The sequence below is a fragment of the Marmota monax genome, unplaced genomic scaffold (assembly GCF_021218885.2).
Source record: "Marmota monax isolate L192 unplaced genomic scaffold, Marmota_monax_Labrador192_F-V1.1 WCK01_AAM20220418_F8-fsc00021, whole genome shotgun sequence".
In the NCBI taxonomy this organism is placed as follows: Eukaryota; Metazoa; Chordata; class Mammalia; order Rodentia; family Sciuridae; genus Marmota; species Marmota monax.
Genome location: NW_026695228.1, coordinates 17,448,434 through 17,471,395, shown reverse-complemented (window position 1 = coordinate 17,471,395; position 22,962 = coordinate 17,448,434). Strand labels below are relative to the sequence as shown.

The following is a 22,962-nucleotide window of genomic DNA, read 5'->3' as shown; positions in this document are numbered from 1 at the left end:
GGCAGAAGAAAACTATTCCACTGGGCTAGGGCTGGGGCTCAGAGGTAGAGCACTCGCCTAGCACGTGCAAGGCCCTGGGTTTGATCCTCAGCACTATATAATTATAAGTAAATAAAATAAAGATATGGTGTCCAACTGTAATTAAAAATAAAATAAAAAACTTTTCCACTGCTTAACCCAAGGTTTCCCAAATTAAAAAAAAAAAAAAAAAAAAAAGGGCAGAAAGCTTTCCTTTAAATTGCAACTTATCATCCTGAAAGCCATTTTTAAAATATTGCCATATACCCAAGGCCTAGTTCTTAAAGGCAGTCATACCAGTAATTCTGTTACTCTGAATAAAGTAACTCCAGAAAAGGTCTAAAATTCACTTGTCTATCTCTTAATAATCCAATAATCCAATACACTCTCTACTTACACGTAACATGTCAATGGAAGGTGAACACAAGCACAAGGCCTGGGTTCAATCCCCAGAACCACCAAAAAAAAAGAGAAGGAATTCAAGTATAGCCAGGCATGGTAGCACATGCCTGTAATTCTTAGCTATCTGTGCCACAATTACAACATGAAAAACAGAAATGCCTGTGCATGAATGAATAGCTCTGAGTAAATTCTGAATATATTGAGATTATCTGGTAAACTCAAATGTACTACTGATAAAGCTGTAATTATATTAACTGGAGGATGACAGCAATAAAACTGTGATAAGTCCTAGCATATATGATAGTTTCCCAAGGACGGAAAAAAACCCCTTCTTTCCGTGACCACAGTTTGCAAAGCTACTGGTAAAATGAAACACTGAGAAACTGTGAGTGAGTCAGCCCTCATCACTACTGACTGCTCAAAGCACTGTGCCCACTGATGACTGCTGGTATCATCATCGTCTTCACATTTAAACCAGTAGCTTTCAGTCTACTCAAATGGGTCTACACTCTCCACTTACACATAACATGTCAACGGAAGGTCAACACATGCACAAGGCCTGGGTTCAATACCCAGAACCACCAAAAAAAAAAAAAAAGGAAGGAAATTCAAGTGGTGCCAGGCATAGTGGCACATGCCTGTAATTCCAGCGATTCAGGAGGCTGAGGCAGGAGGATTGAGAGTTCAAGGCCAGCCTCAGCAAAAGTAAGATGCTAAGCAACTGACTGAGACCCTGTCACTGAATAAAAATACAAAATTGGGATGGGGATGTGGCTCAGTGGTTGAGTGCCCCTGAATTCTATCACCAGTATCACACACACACACACACACACAAAAAAAAAATGAAAACACACCCATTTGAAAGCTCTTATAAAACATGAGCTTATATCACTATGGCAAAAAGGAGCAGTAGTGTAAATAAACTTTAGGAGAGGTATACAAACATTGGCTAAAACCAATCAGCTATCTTGAGAATAGTCACCAAGCAACAACTACAAAATGCCAAATTATCAAAGAACTCTAATTCCATTTGATCAAAGGAAAACTGTGCATGGTACTTACCAAAATAATCAAATAACCAAAGAAATGGAAATTTTATAGTCACACATTTCTTATAGTTCACTAACTCACTGAAAACATTCTCATATTTTTCACTTTATGCGAAGAACATTAACTGAATGCCTGCTCTAAGGTTATTCAAATATTATACTTTAACAAGAACATGGAATCTATCTGGAGGTAAATTAAAATCTTTAAGCCAATGAAATATGAAATTCTAATTGTAAAACCACATGATACATTAATTTATCACAAAATTATTTTGCATTAATCTACTTATAAATCAGTGTCCCACAAAACTGAAAAAAAATTGTTTTTCACAATCCAGAGAAGCAAAACCAAAATATACAGGGATCCACACACTGAAATAACTCTGAGTAACATTTTAATGACTGTAATTTAGTATAAAATCTTTCTCAGGCACTTCAAGCTATACAATACCTGCAAGGGTCACCTCTGTGGACACACGGTCAATGGTAAGTACGTCATCTGCTCCATCATCACAAGCTTCCACATAAAATTTTTCAGGTGTAATATGCCTAAGAAGAAATTGAAAGGCATAAATAAATCAAATGAAATGAAAACTTAAAAAAAAAAAACCCTCTTTATTGTAAAATTACAGCAGGGTTTTAATGTGACATCATTTTCCTAGCTTCTAAGTAGAGGAAGTGGTAAGTTTGCTGTCCTCATAAGTTTATTGCAACCCTGTTCACTCACACTTTATACAATGATGAAGTTTTAATTTTCTATAAAATTACAGAAAAATTTCTATAAAATTAATCACCTGGACTTACACAAGAAAATCATTATCAAATCTAATTTATCACCTGTATTCACCGCCATGCAGAAGACAGCAATACAATCTAGAACCAGACTACCTGTGTTGTGTGACCTTAGGCAAGTTACTCATCCTCTCTGTTCACCCCATTCCCTTAAAAAAAAGGATAATATCAGACTCACCACCAGGACTGTTGTGTGGATTAAATGTGCTAATCTTTGAATTTGGAACAACATTTGCTACTTAGTAAGCAAGAGGTTAGTATTAGCTAAAAATAATAATGAACACATTTTTAACAAAATATTTCTAAAAAATTGTTTACTATTCAGATTCTTTTTGTTAGAAAGCTATGTGTTCCAAACAAAAACTTAAAACAACAACAACAACAACAAAACTTACTGTTCTACTCCATTCACAATATCCTCAAAAAAAATAAAATACTTGGGAATCAACCTAACAAAAGAGGTGAAAGATTTATATAATGAAAACTACAAAACCCTAAAAAGAGAAGTAGAAGAAGATCTTAGAAGATGGAAAAATATACCCTGTTCATGGATAGGCAGAACTAACATCATCAAAATGGCGATATTACCAAAAGTTCTCTATAGGTTTAATGCAATGCCAATCAAAATCCCAACGGCATTTCTTGTAGAAATAGAGAAAGCAATCATGAAATTCATATGGAAAAATAAAAGACCCAGAATAGCAAAAGCAATTCTAAGCAGGAAGTGCGAATCAGGCGGTATAGCGATACCAGACTTAAAACTATATTACAGAGCAATAGTAACAAAAACAGCATGGTACTGGTACCAAAACAGGAGGGTCGACCAATGGTACAGAATAGAGGACACAGAGACTAATCCACAAAGCTACAACTATCTTATATTTGATAAAGGAGCTAAAAGCATGCAATGGAGGGAGGATAGCATCTTCAACAAATGGTGCTGGGAAAACTGGAAATCCATATGCAACAAAATGAAACTGAATCCCCTCCTCTCGCCATGCACAAAAGTTAACTCAAAGTGGATCAAGGAGCTAGATATCAAAACAGAGACTCTGCGTCTGATAGAAGAAAAAGTTGGCTCCGATCTACATATTGTAGGGTCGGGCTCCAAATTCCTTAATAGGACACCCATAGCACAAAAGTTGATAACAAAAATCAACAAATGGGACTTACTTAAACTGAAAAGTTTTCTCTCAGCAAGAGAAACAATAAAAGAGGTAAGGAGCCTACATCATGGGAACAAATTTTTACTCCTCACACTTCAGATAGAGCCCTAATATCCAGAGTATACAAAGAACTCAAAAAATTAAACAATAAGATAACAAATAACCCAATCAACAAATGGGCCAAGGACCTGAGCAGACACTTCTCAGAGGAGGACATACAATCAATCAACAAGTACATGAAAAAATGCTCACCATCTCTAGCAGTCAGAGAAATGCAAATCAAAACCACCCTAAGATACCATCTCACTCCAGTAAGATTGGCAGCCATTATGAAGTCAAACAACAACAAGTGCTGGCAAGGATGTGGGGAAAAGGGTACACTTGTACATTGCTGGTGGGACTGCAAACTGGTGCAGCCAATCTGGAAAGCAGTATGGAGATTCCTGGGAAAGCTGGGAATGGAACCACCATTTGACCCAGCTATTGCCCTTCTTGGACTTTTCCCTGAAGACCTTAAAAGAGCGTACTACAGGGATACTGCTACATCGATGTTCATAGCAGCACAATTCACAATTGCTAGACTGTGGAACCAACCCAGATGCCCTTCAATAGATGAATGGATTAAAAAAAAATGTGGCATTTATACACCATGGAGTATTACGCAGCACTAAAAAATGACAAAATCATAGAATTTGCAGGGAAATGGATGGCACTAGAGCAGATTATGCTTAGTGAAGCTAGCCAATCCCTAAAAAACAAATACCAAATGTCTTCTTTGATATAATGAGAGCAACTAAGAACAGAGCAGGGAGGAAGAGCAGGAAGAAAAGATTAACATTAAACAGATACATGAGGTGGGATGGAAAGGGAGAGAAAAGGGAAATTGCATGGTAATGGAGGGAGACCCTCATTGTTATACAAAATTACATATAAGAGGTTGTGAGGGGAATGGGAAAATAAACAAGGAGAGATATGAATTACAGTGGATGGGGTAGAGAGAGAAGATGGGAGGGGAGGGAGGGGGGATGGTAGAGGATAGGAAAGGTAGCAGAATACAACAGTTACTAATAGGGCATTATGTAAAAATGTGGATGTGTAACCGATGTGATTCTGCAATCTGTATTTGGGGTAAAATTGGGAGTTCATAACCAACTTGAATCTAATGTATGAAATATGATATGTCAAGAGCTTCATAATGTTTTGAACAACCAATAAAAAAAAAAACTTACTGTTCTGTAAAGAAAAAAGAATACAATCAAATAAAGTTGGGGCATATTACTCAAAAGTTTTTTGACTTTGTAACCAGAGTCTAACAAAAATTAACAGTTGGTTCCTAAAGAATAACTTGCTCAGGCAAACAACTCTGCGTAGTTAAGGACACATGATTAAGGACCTACTTAGAACTGTAAAGCACGGGCTGCTGTCTGTCGGCCAAGGCTGCTGTCCCTGAAGGCACAGGGGAGGCGCCTCCCCAGGAGCTGAGCAAGGCTGCAGAAGGTGTGCAGGTCCCCCAAAAACTAACTTTTATTGTTCATAAACCAGACTTGAAAAAATCCTACTTGTGCAGCAGCAAATCTGAAGGCTTTTTCTTTCTTCTTCATTCTACTCCCACTATTCTGATTCACCCCACCATGAAGAATCATAAATTCTTTAAGGAATATTTGATTACCCAAATATAACTTACAACCATTTATGACTCATCAGTAACAAATCAGTTAATATTAGATTAGTTTCCTTCATTTTAGGGAACATCTTAAGAGAATAAAAACAAAAGTCAAGCAAAAAACATGTTCAACAAAAAAGGCAGTCTTCAATCTAATAGTTCATTTCTTTTTATTACTAAATATATTCCATTGTATGGATATATCACAACTTGTTTATTCATTCACTTGCTGATGCACATTTAGGTTGTTTCTGGTTTGAGGTTATTATGAACAGAGGTCTTACAAACATTCCTGTGTAAGTCTTAAAGCTGACATGTATTCATCTCTCTCTGGTACCACTCAGAAGAGAAATGGCTGGGTCCAACCATACAGTGCATTTATGTTAAACTTGTATGGGAAGGGAGAAAGACATGGGGTTCTCTACCTTAACACTGGCAACAGTTTCAAGGATGTAAAAATGTGTCAAAATTCATTAAACTGTACAACACTTTAAATATATAAAGCTTATATGAAACATTAATAAACATATGAAACATTAATAAAGCTATAAAAAAGGGAAGAAGTTCTGAAACAAAATATTTTTAAAATTCCAGACTGCTATTCTTTATTATTCTTATTACCTTTAGTCTTAAATCATTTTAAAAAATTCAGTCCACATCTGTAGAAGATGCTTTATGCAAACATTAAATATACTCTAAGTGTAACACTTCTAACATGTACTGAAAAGATACCATGTGCTTAAGCATTACACAAACACTGGAGACTAGGAGGTAGGTGATGAATAAAACATAGTACACAATTTTTTTTAAGTAAAAAGCAGACCTGAAAAACAAAACTTCTTTATAAATGTTTTTGAAAAGAAGTACTGCCTCTAGATGCAGATGGCATTTTGATAAGCCTCTATCTGGAGTCCATCTACACCCCACACTCCTCAACCCCTCAAATGCCTGTGCAGCAGATGTCTCGCTGCATTCTCTGGAGCTTAAGCAGACTAGGACTTGAAAGGGCCACGTGAAATGCTTTCATCCATGGCCAGCGCTATCACAGAACATCTTATTCTAAGTGTCTTATGAAACTTTACAAATCATATGAATTAACAAAGAGCTTCTCCTCACCAGACTTTAAAATAGGTGATCACATCATTGTCAAGAAATAGCCCATAATGTTGCATCCACGTTAAGTAAACCAACAAAGATTTATCTCAGTTCCAGTGAGGCCAAAGCAACCATCCACAATCAATCAATCCATAGTTTGTAGGCCTCAAAAAACTGAGCATAAGTCCTAATAAAAACACTTCTTCAACAAATTATAAAAACACTGCCTGAGAACTAATTATACTGAAATGGCCTACAGATTTGCAATAAACAGTATAGGAGCTCTAATTTTTTTAAATTGTTTTTTAGTTGTAATTGGACACAATACCTTTATTTATTTATTTTTATGTGGTGCTGAGGATCAAATTCAGTGCCTCACGCATGCTAGGCAAGTGCTCTACCGCTGAGCCATAACCCCAGCCCAAGGAGTTCTAACCTTGACCATGCTAATTACTACCTATGTAACACTGGCTAAGATATGAATACCTGATGCCAGTACTATTCTAGGCATCAGTGCTACAAAATCTCTGGATCTAGGGCCTATGGGAGAGATAATCATTATACAAGAAAGTAATTAAATGATTTCAGTAATATATGCTGTGAAGAAAATTAAGCAGGTGGGGGATGGAAGGTAACCAACGTATTAAAAAAATTAAATGAAACAACATGTAAAAGCTCCTGGCATGGCTGTGAACCAGGACACCTTGGCCTATAAGTAAACCAAACCATGGGCATGACAACTCTTACCCTACCTACCTGACAGAACCATGACTAGCACATTTTTGCAAAGGTAAAGGGCTAACTCAGAGGTATGGTTACCTTCCATCGCTTTAATAACAGTACCATTCTTTAACACAGAAGAAGGAAGAAAAGTTGCCAATTATCAGGATGGGACTCTGAACGCAGGTGTAGAAATGTTATTCAATGAATGCTTTAAAGAAATAATAAAATAGCCAAATTATGGATTCATAAGTACCTGTTAGACAAATGGATAAAGAAAATGTGGTATACATACACAATGGAGTTTTTACTCAGTCATAAAGAATAAAATTATATCATCTGCTGGTAAATGGAATTGGAGAACATCATGCTAAGTGAAAGAAGCCAGATTAAGAAAGTCAAGAGTTGAGTGTTTTCTCTCCTATGTGGAAGCCAGAGGGGAGGGGGGAAAAAGAAAAAAGGAAAAAAACAATCTCAAGAAAAAAGAACAATAGGGTAGAGGAAGGGAACTAAGAAGACAGAGGAGAGAAAGGAACAGGAAATTACTAGGGAACAAAATTGATCAAATTATGCTATGTCCATCTATTATATATATTCATATACCATAATGAATCCCACTTTTATACACAATTACAATGTACTAATAATAGAAGGGAGACCAGTAGTATAGAGGAAGAGGATTAGGGAGGGGGAAGGAAAGGGAAAGGGGAAGTACTGGGAGATGAGAATGATCAAATTATGTTGTGCATGTATGAATATGTCACAGTGAATTCCACTAGTAAGTATAATTATAAAGCACCAAGAAAAACTAGACAAAATTTAAAAGTTTTAAAAATTTTAATTAGAAATAATATATAGCAGAAGATATTGATTTGTCACACAGACAATATCTGAGCAATTAATTTTGATAGAACAACACTGGAATCAAATTATATCCCAACTCAAATATATTGTTTGAACGTAACATATAACTGGGATACATGAATAACAACATATTAGCTATAGCACTGTGCTCTAATGCATATCTGTTATCAATTGTATTAAACTGATAATTTTATCATATACGCGTTAAGATGTTACTCCAATAATGATAATCTAAAAATAAAAATACATGGACTTCACCTTTTGGCCCCAGAATTATAGTAAAAATCTGTCTTCCTTATAATAATACCAAGTTTCTTAATGCTTAGAGACCCAAAATAATTCTCTTCCAAAATATCTGGATGGAATTTTCACCAATGTATATCCACATATTTACAAGAAATATATTCTACAAACCAGAATATAATAAAAACAAATCTGGGAAAAAGCTACATTTCAAAAGAAAGCAGAGTTGTAAACATTAACCCAAAATATCAAGACCACAAAAAACAAAGGTCTGATTTTTATATCAAAGATAAATGTTCCAGAATAAAAAAAAATTTTTTTTTGTTTAGAAAATTATTAATGAACCAGGTATGGTGAAGCACACCAGCTACTTGGGAAGCTGAGATGGGAGGGTCCCTTGAGCCTAGGAGTTCAAGTCTAGCCTGAAGTGAGAAACAGTGAGACCCTGACTCAAAAAAATAAATAGTAAATAAAAAGGATGTCTTTTTTAACTTTGTATTAAAGATACAAATATGTTTTAAAAAAGGTCTTTAGTATAAAAGACAACATTAGCACAGAATCAACTTTAAAAAGCATAAAATGTCAGTTATACTATGCTACTTTTTCTGGTAATCATTTTTACTTTGCATAGCTGAAAGTATGAACAATTAAACTGGAGTCAGAATGCTGAAAAATTAAGAGATTTATTGTAGAAGTGATTTGTTATAGAAGTAACTGTGGTAGGCAGAACTCTAGAACTGTGTCCTGAAGATTCCTATCTGCTGATTATTTAATCCAGGTGCTGCCCTGCAAATAGAATTAAGGTTACTAATCAACTGGCCTTAAAATAGGGAGTTCATCCTGAGTGCCCAGTGTGATCACATGAGCCCTTAAAAGCACATGAGGGCCGGAATTGTGGCTCAGTGGTAGAGTGCTTGCCTCGTATGCAGGAGGCACTGGGTTCAATCCCCGGTACCACATAAAAATAAACAAAATAAAAGCACATGAAAACAGAAGAGGCAGTCAGGAAGATGCAGCAGAAAGAGAAGGAGAGTTTAGTCTTGAAAAGGGTTTGATAAGCTATTGGTGGTGCCTGAAATGCAATAGAGAACTCTAGAAGCTAAGGACAACTCCAGGATGATAGCCAGCGTGGAAATGGGGAACTTGGCCCCACAACCACAGGAAGCAGATTCAGCCAGCATCCTGAATAAGCTTGGAAGTGGATTCTTCCCCCAGCCTCCAGCCTGAAAGGCAGCCCTGCTGACACCTTGATTTTCACCCAGTGAGCCTCAAACAGGATCTCCTAACTATAGAAACTATGAGATAATACATATTATATTGTTTAAAGCCTCTAAGTTTATGGTAATTTGGTACAAGAACAACAGAAAGCTAATTTCATTCCTGTAAAATGAAATAACTTTCACCTTAACCCTTGGCCAGAACACACCCACAAACCCTTTCAATTCCTGGTGGCAAGGAAAGAGATTCTTCCCTCAATTGAATTTTTAGATACTAGTGTTTGGGTTTCTAAGAGACAAACTTTTCTTTTTCCTACCCACTGCTTGCCTTTTTTGAAGTACTGGGGATTGAACTCAGGGGCACTCTACCACTAACTACATCCCCAATCTTTTTTTTTTTTTTTCTTTTGAGACAAAGTCTTGCTAAGTTGCCCAGGCTGGCCTCAAACATGGAATCCTTCTGCCTCAGCCTCCCAGCAGGGACAAAATTTTCAAAAATAAATTTTACTTTTGTTTTTTTCCAGTAATGGGGACTGAACCCAGGAGTGCTTTATCACTAAACTACATCCTCAGCCCTTTTTATTTTTATTTGAGATAGGGTCTTGCTCAATTGTTTAAGGACCCCTAAGGTGCTAAAGCTGGCCTCAAACTTGTGATCTTCTTGTCTCAGCCTCCAGAATAGATGGGATTATAGGCATGCACCACCACAACTGGCCTTTTGTTTTAGGAACTGGGAGGCTGAATCAGGAGGACTGCAAATTCAAGGTCAGCCTGGACAACCTGAGACCTTGTCTCCAAAAAATTAAAAAAGGCTGGGGATGTAGCTCAGGAGTAGAATGTCCTTGGATTTAATCACCAGTGCTACCAAAAATAATTTTTAATGAAGTCTTTTAACTTTTAGTAAATGAAGAATTTTCTTTTTTTGGGGGGTGGGGGTACTAGGGATTGAACTAAGGGGCACTCAAACACTGAGCCACATCCCAGCCCTATTTTGTATTTTATGTAGAGACAGAGTCTCACTGAGTTGCTTAGGACCTTGCTTTTGCTGAGGCTGGCTTTGAATGTGGCAATCCTCCTGCCTCAGCCTCCAGAGCCACTAGGATTACAGGCATGTGCCACTGCACCTGGCAAGACTTTTCTTAAAATAAGTATAATTAACAGTACTTTCCTGATGGATCACGGTCTATTTTGAACTAAACAATATCTGTGCTAGCCTACCAAAGGATGATATCTTCAAATTCTAGTACTTTACTATGGTGAAAAAAATGACAGGTTTTAGACTCTTATAATCTGGTTTGAATCCCAACACCATGTACACTAAGTGCCTGAATAAAGCACCAGACTTCTGGGCTCAGTCTCCACTTCATTAAAAAAAATTAAGTGAAGGTAAACAAGGGAATGTACATGATATGTCCAGCACTAAGAAGCGACACCATGAAATGGGAGCATTATTATTATGTTACTAAGTGACCTCAGACCCCTGGATTTTGTTGTTGTTTTACTCTTCTACAGCTTCTATTCAGCTGCTTTAGTTTTTCATCTAAGACAAACTTAACAGGCTACAGAGAAGGCCTGAGGAGGGCTACCCAGTTCTGACCATGGAATCAAGTCCACCAGTCCTTATTACATTGAGTTTCTTCGTGCTGTTCAAGGACTGCATTCTAAATTCAGCGTTGTACTGTGGGGGACAGGGCTACCACAGTTTATGTCTCCAGATACATAACTAATTGAATTGTACTGAATAACTAGTTGAATTGTTCAATAATTACTAGTAATATAAAAAGATGATTATTCAACATATGATCACAGAAACTGAATTCCTCTTTTTTATATAATGCACAAAATCAAAACTTGCATCTAAATAAACAGCCAATGGAGAAATATTTATTGCCCCTGCCCTCAATAATTCATCCTTCTACACTCTACATGTGTCTATATAAATGCATTTAAACTTCTCACCTGTAAAACTTCAAGAATTAAAATAAGCTATCTAAATGAAACCAATGAACTGAAAAGCACACTTTGTTTCCATATTCTGTACATTTTTAAATATGTAACTCAGGTACATTTCAATCAATAAAGCAGTCATTGTTAAAAATCAAGTGATTAAAAAAGAAGTTATACACACACATATGTACACATACATGGAAAAAAATCAGCTTTTTATGAGCAATTAAAATTTTTTTCTCAATTTGACATTTAAATTTACAACTGATTTAGAGAGCTGGGAGTGTGGCTCAGTGGTACAACATTCACCTAGCATGAGTGAGGCCCTGGGTTCCATCCCCAGCACAGCAAAACAAAACAAATATTCCTAATAATCACCACATTAATGACTTTACTATGTGCTTAGAATTTTTAAAATTACAAAGTTAGAAAATATACTTTCTTTTAAAAAATACAATATGTGACACCTCTGAGTCTGGATAACACATTTGAAGTAAGATCAATAAATTTGAATTTTAACTGAGGTGAAACTAAAACAAATTTCCAAGAGTGAAAATCTTCCACAGAAAAAGCCTTGATCTTCTTTCAGAAGACAGAATCTGGGGAGCACCAACAGGCAGATGCAGGCTGAGGACACATCCAAGCCACTCAAATGCAGGTTTGAAGAAGGAAAAGTGCTTGGAAATAGGCTAATTAACTTAATTACCAGAAAATCTAATTGTCTATGAGGTAAGAACCAACAACACAAACATATTTCAGCAAAAAACACTGAATAGCTTCAAGAGCAGAGGAAAAAGGTAAATAAGAATTTGGCAATAAGAGAAAGGCAAGAGTAGGGATGGAAGTGAAGAAGTTTGAAGTTTGTAAAAGGAACAATAAGATCCTTATCCAAACCAGTAGCACCCAAGCACCTGCCCTTCCTGATGCTGGAATTTAATGTTTAAAACAGTTTGACAAGAGAATCCCTGGACTCCAGATACCAGGCACAGCTGAGGACCAGCTCAGTGTGAGATGACAAAGTCAGGAGACACAGAAGTCTACTTACAGATGACCATCCAATCCTCCTCCTCTGCCAGGCTCCCAGAATGATGGTGGCCAAGTTTACTTACTCCCAATCCCCATAGGAACTCTGAAGACTGTCCCTGAAAAAACTAATAGGTACAAGAGAAAAAAGATCTGGAACTGCTGACATTTAGGAACCTAATTGAAGATGAGAGTTCTTGCACAATCACACCACAATGAGGGCTACAGTTGACAAGTCCTGACCCACAAAAAAAAATCTTTGAATTAGTTGTTTTTAATGCCTCATTCTTTAACATGGGATGACAACCAAGAGTCACTAGGTACTTAAATAAAGGTTCCCTTTGAGAAGACAAAGATCAAAACAAGCAGTAAAACAACTCTGGGTAAACAAAGTATGCTAAGAACAGAAAACAACTTCAAAACACATTTATAAATGATAGCCTCAGAAAGAAGACATTGAATTTATAAAATAAGAACAGGGTGTTATCAAAAAAAAAGCATGAATATATTCTTGAACTGATGAAAATAATAATTTGAATAATTAACAGAAAGGCTGGAAGACAAAACTGAAAAAACTCTCCTTGAGAACAGACTAAAAAGAATTGTGAGATAAAAGCATAGCAAGGAAGGAAGGGAAGAAGGAAGGGAGGATGATTGAGGTGGGGAGGGAGAAAAAGAAAGAAAGAAAAAGAGGCACAATCCAAGATGTTCAGCTTCCATTTAGCAGGAATTCCAGAACACACAAAGAAGGAGGGGGGAAAAAAGAAATTATCAAATCCATAGTAAGAAATTTAATCCATGACCAAAGGACAAGTTTCTAGACTAAAAGACCCACCAAATAAATGGAAAACACACCAAATAAAAGTACAATAGTTGTAAATAATGATTCAGAATCCTCAGAATGGAGGCTGAGACAGGTGGATCGCAAATTCAAAGCCAGCCTTAGCAATTTAGTAAGGCCCTAAGCAACTTAGCAAGACCCTGTCCCTAAATAAAATATAAAAAGGGCTGAGGATATGGCTCAGGGGTTGAAAGCCCCTGGGTTTAAACTCCAGTACCAAAATAAATAAATAAATAAACTCCAGTACCACCAATAAAGAAAGAAAGAAAGAAAAGAAAAAAATATCTTTCTTTCCTCTTTCTTAGCAGGAAAGATATGTCCCACTAAAATGAGGGATAATCACAGAGTCAGATACAGAAGATAAAACAAGATGATTTTTTTGTAACACTCTGTTCTCATTTCATTAACAAGAAATTCTGAACACTGAATATTTCACTATAACTATATTCAGAAGAAGTAAAAGCTAAATCGTCATCTTCTGAAGAAGAAAGTCATCAGATGACTAAAATTGAAAAAATATCAGGAAACAGCAGTGTAAGCATGTTCTTTAGAAATATGCAATAAAATATCAGAAGTCACTTAAAAAGTTGCATCTAGGACAGTGGGAGTTGGGGGTACAGAAGGGTGTTCTTTGGTAAGGGTGTAAGCTTTGGTACTGTTTACTTTTAAACCATATACTGGCAAGATTAAAATAAAGTTTAACAATGTATTAAAATAATAAAATACACAAATAAGATTATGGATTAAGTTAGAGTTTTAGCCCAAGGGCCTTGGGGCCTTTACCGCTGAGAGATGCTGCCAGAAATTAAGCCATGGGTGCTGCCACCACACTATTCTGGTAATGTCTGCTATCTCTGGGCTTAAGAATTGATATAACGAAAGTATGAACAATGATTATTAGCTCATCAACATTTCTAAGGACAATAATTGTAAATAATGACTCAGAATCCTACTAATCACAACAGTAATCACCCCCAGTCAGAGACACCTGTATACACCCTTGCTGCCCTCTTTTTCTCCTCCTTTCATTTCCCACCCCTCATTAGTTGGCCTTAATATTGATCTGAAGTATATTTGTCACATATAGTAAATTCTATTCTATAAGTTTTATGCTCCTGAGACTTCAAACACTGCACCCTCTAGCACTTACATTCGATGATGTAATTTTGCTGGTGTTTATGGTTTTACTGCTCTTTTGGATTTAAAATCCTCACCAATGGCTGTCTCTGAAGACAAGGACTGAGCTTAGTCCATTCTCCTGGGTATTTCTCACACAAGAAAAAAGCAGCAGCTTAATCAATTTTCTTAGAGAATATGACACATTCAGTCAGCAAACACCTACATAGTTTTAAAGGGCCTTAATTTGTGTTTTTATTGGCTCAGTGATAGAGTAAATAAAATTTTAAACACTGTTTTCCTTTTTCCTTGCTAAGAAAAGCTCTTGACAGGTCAAGTTTTAAACTGGAAATGAGAAAGAGGGAGCAGTATTCTCCCTGATAAGAAAGTTTACAGAGTATTGCTCAAGCCACCTTCTCCCAGGAATTTCTTCAAGTTTAAGAGTCAACAGGTTATACTGCATTCTCAACATAACAATTACTTAGAACTGATGGACTTCATGCAAATGAAGAAAAACAATGGTAACTAAAAACCTAGGAAAAACTTTTCTATGAAAAAAATAAAACAGCAACCCTGTGATGTCCTTCATTTCCACAGAACTCTATCACATTATTTATTTTATAAAAAAATATAAATAAAATAGGCTTTAGAGAATAAGAAGATTCCATTCAAGATTATTTGGTCATTAGCTATGTAGTCAGGTCTCTAAGGTTCAAAAATTAATGCTATACAAAAAGGGCTCTGGTCCTATATAAACTATCTGATAAAGTGATCAGAATACAATCAACTATTGCCAAACAAGACAGCTGATGCACGCTTTATAACCCAGCTACTATGGGGACTTAGGAAGGAAGATCCCAAGTTTGAGGCCGGCCTAAGCAACCTAGTGAGACCCTGCCTCAAAAATAAAAATTTTAAAAAGGGTGAGGGGGCTGGGTTTATAGCATGTTCCTGAGTTCAATCCCCAGTATCAGGATGGGGGGGGGGGCGGTAAAGGGACAGGACAGCAGGGATGGATACAATTAACTATTAATTCTAAGTGAATAAGAATATATTAAATTCAATACAAGGAAATTCAGGCAGGTGTAGTGGCCCATGTATGAAATCCCAACAACCCAGGAGGATGAGGAAGGAGGATCACAAGTTAGAGGCTAGCCTCAGTAAATTTAGTAAAACCCTGTCTCAAAATAAAAAGGACTGGAGATACTGCTCAGTGGTTAAAGTGACCCTGGGTTCAATATCAAAAAAAAAAAAAAAAAGAAGGGGAAAATAAAAATAAAAAAGACAAGAAGATTCAATATCACCTAGAATTCTGGTTTCTGTTGCCACATACTATAATAGAAGAAATATCAAAGCAAAATAATACTTAAATAACAACTGCTTCCTACTTTAACTACCTTCATTTGGTAGATTATTTTGCTCTTAAGGATTAGTATCATAGTATGGGATTAAAAAAGGAAACCACAGGAGACTAAAAGTTAAATTCAACAAAGAAAATTCTGGCTACTATAGTTAATACAAATACACGTAATCTTTTTTTAATATTTTTTAGTTGTAGTTGGACACAATATTTTATTTTTATGTGGTGCTGAGGATTGAACCCAGGACCTTGCAAATGCTAGGTGACCGCTCTACTGCTGAGCCACAACCCCAGCCCCACAAATACACTTAATCTTATAGCCACCTGAGATTCAATAGCTCTTAAGAATACTTTTTTAAAATGAGCCTTGTTAAATTTTAAGAAAAGCAACATATTTTATTATAAAGTAAATACCAGGGGCTGGGGATATGGCTCAAGCGGTAGCGCGCTTGCCTGGTGTGCGTGCAGCCCGGGTTCGATCCTCAGCACCACATACAAACAAAGATGTTGTGTCCGCTGAAAACTAAAAAATAAATATTAAAATTCTCTCTCTCTCTTTTTAAAAAAAATAAAGTACATACCAAATAGTTTATTTTCTTTAACTCTTAGATTATGATTTGAGTATCTAAAAACATAGTTTTTCCCCATGCAACATCCATATCTTATTTCAGGCAACAAGCAATGTCTTCAAAATCCTGCCAATCACCATGAGTAAAATTAACTCACTTCAAGTATATTACACCCACTAAAATGGGGAAAATAAAAAGAGAAGAAATGAAAAAAGAATAAGTATTGGCAAAGATGTGGAGAAACTGGAACCCAGTAACTGTGCTGGTGGGAAGATAAAATGGTGCAGCCAATATAGCAGTTCTTCAAAAAATTAAAAATAGAATTACTATATGATCCAGCACTTCTACTTCTGGGTATATACTCAAAATAACTGAAAGCAGGGTTTAAAGAGCTATCTATAGACCCACATTCATGGCAGCATTACTCACAACAAAGAGGTGGAAGCAATCAAAATGACCATCATCAGTTGAATGGATAAACTAAACATGGTAGTAGTTATGCACTGCATAAAGACGTTCTGGTCAACTATGAGCCGCATGTACAACAGTCCATATCGAGTAGCCTAAGTGTATAATAGGCTGTGTAAGTATCTAGACAAGTGTAAGTATACTGTATGTTTACCCAACAACATTGGTTAAGGACGCATTGCTCAGAATGTGTTCCCATTGCAAAGCAACCTGACTGTGCATATAATGGTATATTATTCAGTCTTAAAAAGGAAATTCTGACACAGTTCGACATACTAAGTGAAATAAGCCTGTTCAAAAAAAATAGTGTTATGAGTTCACTGAAATGAGGCACCTAGAACAGTCAAATTCACAGAAACAGAAGACTTAGAGTGGTGGTTGCCAGGGGCTGGAGGAATAGAAGAATAGGGAGTTGTTTAATGGGTACAGTTTTAGTTTTGCCAGAAGACAAGAATTCTGGAGACAGATGGTAGTAATGGTTGGCCAACAACATGAAAGTGCTTCGTGCTACTGAACTATACATTTTAAATGGTTAAAATAATATATTTTATATACATTTTATCATAATGAAAAAACGATTATTTGCCTAGGAACCTGGTAACTGTCATTGTCACAAAGTTTATGTATCTAAAGGATGCTAGCTACATCGCATCACTTAGCATTAATCTATACTCTCTAGCCCGAACTTCCATCCAACTATGCCATTCTTAAGACACAAACTTTTATCATCTTTGTCCAATTTCATGAGGATAATCTATACCCTTCCCTCCATGGAGAGATATGTGAATGTTGGACATATTACACCGGTTCTCATTACAATGCAGGTTAGCTTACATCTGTTCTCTAGTTTGCAATACATCTGCCCTGACTGACCTCACAGCTATGAAAATCTTGTAGGAAAGACAATTTCTTAACTAAGGAAACAGTACTTCTTCAGAGACAAGATGCCGCCAGATTCAGTAGCTAAAGGATTCCCTGTTTTCCACCAAGTTTCAGCTGACCTTTCAAGATGGGGGTTGGGAGAAATAATACATTTCTAGTCTGTTTCACAATTTCAGATACACATTTGAAATTACCCATGCTTACATAAAGGTTCTAAAAAACAAAAAGAAGTCTCAACAAAGGACATTTAAAACTGCCTAGAAGTTTAAAAAGTATATAAATTTTAAATTCTAAACAAAATCTACATTGTTTTCCATATTAAAAACCCATTTGGATATGTCAACTATTTTTTATTATAAGTTCATTTCTATACCTGGCATGTCTGAGGACTAAGAAGAAATCAACCTGATAAAGAGAAAAAAGGTAATTTGAATACTGCAGTGTAATGGAAAGATCACTGGACTCTGGACCAACTGTGCTCCAAGGTCAGCTCTGCTGTGGCTTGGCTGTGTGACCTGACTGTAACCAAGGGTAATTATTTGACTGTCTTCAACAATGACAGAGGACATACCTACCTAAGACCTTACAGAGGCATTGGGAAGAAAACAACATACATGAAAAGACTTAAGCCTCTGCTTTTTCAAAATAATACATTCCAAATTACTACAAACTATTCTTTTTAAAGTACTGGTGGGTGATCTATACTGGAAAGTTCATTTACTGGGGATGCAGGTTCACTGAGGAGATGCACAGGCTTTTTGTTACATACTGAGTAGGACTAGAGGAGAAGTCTATTAAGGTGCTTCTAACACATTCTAGATAGTGGCAACACAGCTAAAGAAACAAAGTATACATCATGATCACATCCTTTCTAGGTGACTGATTCAAACAGTATTTTGGATGGATGGTTATAGCTCTCAGTCCTCTTGTCCATGACACAGTAAATGCTTTATAAATCAATCCAAAGAGACAGAATATGTAAATCATTCGGACTTTTGTTGTTTAATTTTTCACTTCTGGCTTCAAAGACTTATCACAGCTGAGCGACAAGAAAAATGTGAAAATAAAAGGTTTCTCAGAGAAGGTCTCTGTGACATACAGTGAGTATTTCATCCACAATCCTTTTCAAACCATACAATAATTCTGTGAAGTATTAACATTCAGATTTTACAGATTAAAAAAATGATTCTGAGCCAGGCACTGCGGCCTGTAATCCCAGCAACTCATGAGGCTGAGGCAGGAGGATTGCGAGTTCAAAGTGAAGCTCAGCAAAAGTGAGATGCTAAACAACTCAATGAGACCCTGTCTCTGAGTGAAACACAAAATAGGGCTGGGGATGTGGCTCAATGGTCAAGTGCCCCTGAGTTCAATCCCCAGTATCAAAAAAAAAAAAAAAAAAAGATTCTGAGAGATTAAGTATTATGCCCTGGAAAGCAAGTAAGCAAGTAAGCAAGTAGCAAGTTTAAGATTTGAATCCAAATCTATTCTGACTAAAAAACCTGAGTTTTCTCAGTTCTATCATGGATTTGATCAGCATATAGAGAGAGAGAGGAGAGAGGAAAAGGCATTCCGGGTGAAAGGATCAAAATAAATCCAAGTTAGAAGAGGGTGAGCCAAGTCTGGCAGAAATGGGCAGGGGATGGGAGCGTACTTACAGAAAATAAAGTTAGAAAATAGATTATAGAAAGGTTAAGAATATGGACAGCCAACTAATGTGGGCTTGATCCTATAGGAAGTGGAAATTGTACCTTAGGAAGTAGAGGATGAAATTAAGACATCTGGAAGATGAACTTCAGCAGAGCAAGGATGGACAAAGAAAAAGTATGGCATAATGTAGGAAAAAATATTTAGTATTTCAAGCACTTTAACATTTAAATAATCACTGTTCAACAAATTTGTTTAAAAAAATTAACCAAACTATCTCTTTTGTATGACACTTTCTTAAAATACATCTCCAGGCACTTTTTAAAAAATGGCTACTGTGTCCTACCAATTCTTATGTAGGTCAGCAACCAATTCCACATCCAGATGCATCCAAAAGAATACTCTTTGGTCAGAGGCCACATTTAAAAACTGAACAGCAGGAGCAAAAAAAGGAATAAAAACAGAGACTTCAACTCACAAGCCCACTAAAGTAAAACAAATTGGTTTAAAAAAAAAAAAAAAGAGTTCTATCCTCACATTTATAAGAAGTACTCAAAACTTAAGTAATAAATCAGATAATGACTTTCACATAACCCCAAATTTACTTTTTTACTGAAACGAATTTATAGCTTCTATTCTCACATAAATCAATACAAAAGCATCATTCTCATCATTTAAGGACCAAATTTCCTTTCTCTTTTATGGATATAGAGGGTGTTGTTTGTTTTGAGGTCTGGACTGGTGAAATTTAGTGCTTTGGCAGCTCAAAAACAATCATCAAAATTCTAAAGTTCTCTATCTTATTCAATCTTTGCCACAGGAAAATTCAACTGCATCCTGTAACCTAACACTGAGCTGCATTAAACCAAGGCTCCATATTGCTTAAACACATTTGAGACCTGGTGTAAGATCACATTAAACCCTTCAATGCCTATCAGATAGACAACAATAACCCAATTCACCAGCAAAGCACACGAAACATTGGCCTAGCCAGTTACCTAGTCAAAGACATTTCAACTTTTTGATCACTTTGCAAACAGGAAATGGGAGAGAATAAATGGTGAAGAAAATGTGGAGGGAGGTGTGCAGCTGGGAGTTTTCAAGGGGATTATTATAAATGGGAGGGGCAAAGGGAGTGAAATGTAGAAAAAGTAGTCACCTTTTCTGCAAATTACATGACATGGAGTAGATATCTTCCCACCCAACGCTGCACCCCTAAACTCTAAACCTTTCAGAAAGTTATTAGTGAGCCTGAGGTTCTTGGGAGTACAAGAAGTGCCCAAACCATACCTCCTCATTTTCCTGCAAAGGAAATGTGATACCTATGCCTAAGTACCAGGATATTTTAACATACAGAGGGATGGATAAGCTTCTCAAAAATTACATTTGATTCTGCTGTCAAAAACATTCCCCGACTACCAAATTTTTAAATAGCCTAGAGGCAAAGCATTAAAGTGAGTAGAACAAAGTTATTCCCAGACAAGAAAAGTGCAGACGCTGAGGGTAATACTAAGGGGAAATACATGCATATTATTTATCCAGGACGAGCCAAAGCCCTTACAAACAACTATTTTAAACTCTTTAACATCCAGGGCCTCTTTCTCCCAAAGCCCTAAGCATTTGTCTTCACCAAAAAGTCAATTTGCAATGTCCAAACGGTAGAGATTAACGAAGCAAAGACTTAAGGACCTGCTTATGCTACAGTTGTGTAAAATTTAAACCAAAGTAAACTCCTTCCAGACCTTAAAAGAAGTACTGACCGCAAATTTCTTTTCCTGCACCCTAGAGACCCGTCAAGCAGCCTTCGACGTAACCAAGAGAAAAGTGTTATGTGGACTTTAAAACGTTACTATAAATACATTAAATAAAGGAAACCCTCTTTTTCTTTGCTAAGCCATAAGAATAAATTGGGCCAAGAGCTCTCTTTTAAAAGGAAAAAAAAAAGTGGGGAGGAGCGCCCAGAAGGGCCGCGTAGTCACGCGGTCCAGGAGAGCTGGGAGCCGGTCTGCAGCTCCGCTCCCCCGCGGGAGCCGAGGCTGAGAGGGCCCAGAAAGGCCGGCAAGATCCGTGCTCCCGCCCTGGAGACAGGGGCCGGGGTACGGAGCTCCCCACCCGACCCGACCCTGAAGTCGGGATCCTCCCGGAGACGCCGGCCCGCACCTGCCGCCCCCGGGCCCTTTCTGTCAACCACCATAGCCGCGGAACTCACAGCTTCAGCCGCTCGTAAGTCGTCGCCGCCATCCTGCACCACCAATTCTTCCTCTCCGTTCCGCCGGCTCGCCTTGAGCCTCACCACCACCTCCGCTGCTGCGCTACCGGTCACCCTGGCACTCCAGCCACCGCGCCCGCCTCACCCCACCCCTTTGCCGCCCCGCGGGAAAGAACGCAAGCGAACCGGAGGCGACGGGGGACAAACTAGTAAGCGAGTTGGAGCGTGAGAGACACGCCCCCTGATGCGATGGATTGGATTGCGTGGAAGAGCGCCGTGACGTAGCGTCTGCGGATTGGTGCGGCGTGTTCGTTGGGAAAGGCGGAGCCGGCAGCTCAGCGCCGGAGCCACGACACCCGACGCAGGGGCAGGAACGGAGAGCTGGTGCCAGGAAGCCTGTTGAAACTGCGTCAGCGGTGATTAGCTGCACAGTGAAAGCCCAGCTAGCACGGGCCAGTGGCGCAATGGATAACGCGTCTGACTACGGATCAGAAGATTCTAGGTTCGACTCCTGGCTGGCTCGACGTGTGCTCTTTTGCGACGTTTGGGTTTGATATGGAAGGGTCCTTAGAAAAGAATTATGTGTAAAAACTGTGAAGGTCAAAGTCTTGAATTGCCCAATAATACTCTCTTTTAAGCCATGTTTGAAACCTAAAGCTGTCTGAAATGGTTTGCAAATTGGAGAGCGCCCTCATCTTAAATGATGCACACGAGGAATCCTGGTAAAAAAAAATATATATAAAATCTAAGTCCAGTACCTTTAGGAAAACGCACCTGAGAGGTGGCGATTTGGAGTGAGCGGCTTGCGGGTTACCTACCGAAAACGCAAAAACGCGTTTTAGGAGACCTTATTTTCCTCCAAGGAGCAGAAACCCCCGTACCGACGTGAGAAGGGTTGCTGCGCGGGTTTCCCGAGGTGGGTGGGCTCCGGTTCTGCCCGCGCCAAGGAGGAACCACCGCAGTGCGTTTGCGGGCCGTGGTGCGGGTCCGCAAAGCCCTCGGAGCCTCCAGCCCTGGTGCCAGCTTGGGCCCCCCCAACCATTCTGGTTCCTAAACTAAATCGGGAAAATTTTAAACCTTGGTCATTTTACAGTGAGAAGACCCCCCGCCCCGTCTAATCTAGTATATTCACCCCTTATTTTACAGGTTCCCAGATACAAGACCTGAGAAGGCCCAAAACGTTTGCGGCAGCAGGGAGCCTTGAACCCCCGGAGTGGCTGCCTTGAACACTGTATGAACCAATTACTCCATGATCAATTAATTTCTCCCATCATAACGTTGTTCCAACAGAAATTTGTTGAGAATAAAAATAAAGCGGGGGCTGGGGATGTAGCTCAGTGGTATAGTGGCTGCTTAAACATACATACAAGGCACCAAAAATAAATAAAGCAAATTCCTACTCTGTGATTATCACTATTAACATTTTCTGTTGCACTTTAATAGGGATTTACCTGCACATTCCCCCCCCCCGCCCCCACAGGGTCTCGTTTTGTATCCTTTAGCTTTTTGTCTGAGATTTAAAGCCATTAAATAGTCTTGGAAGATGTTCTACCAAATAACTAAATATTTTAGGAATGTGGGTTGTTGCCAGCCTGACACTTTTTTTTTAAGCATTCAATGAAGTTTAACGTCAGTTGGTAGCATTCATCTCTATGAAGAATGGAGAAGATCAAT

At 37.9% G+C, this 22,962-nt stretch overlaps 1 protein-coding gene, 1 long non-coding RNA gene and 1 other non-coding gene across 3 annotated transcripts in view; 2 read left to right on the top strand and 1 right to left on the bottom strand.

Annotated features, from left to right (window-relative positions):
- Sacm1l (SAC1 like phosphatidylinositide phosphatase) overlaps nucleotides 1–21,424 on the bottom strand; it is a 55,552-nt gene extending 34,128 nt beyond the window's left edge. The window contains exons 1-2 of the mRNA XM_046437743.2: nucleotides 21,289–21,424; nucleotides 1,921–2,018 (exon numbers count right to left, since the gene is read on the bottom strand). Coding sequence (XP_046293699.1) covers nucleotides 1,921–2,018; nucleotides 21,289–21,320 — 130 coding nt within the window. The 5' untranslated portion in view covers nucleotides 21,321–21,424. The remainder of the gene's footprint in view (nucleotides 1–1,920; nucleotides 2,019–21,288) is intronic.
- On the top strand, nucleotides 21,421–22,695 carry LOC124088210 (uncharacterized). Its single transcript, XR_006850291.2, has 2 exons — nucleotides 21,421–21,790; nucleotides 22,435–22,695. It is a non-coding gene; the product is annotated as an uncharacterized LOC124088210 (long non-coding RNA).
- Trnar-acg (transfer RNA arginine (anticodon ACG)) lies at nucleotides 21,739–21,811 on the top strand. The gene has a single exon. It is a non-coding gene; the product is annotated as a tRNA-Arg (tRNA).
- Nucleotides 22,696–22,962: the final 267 nt, after the last annotated feature.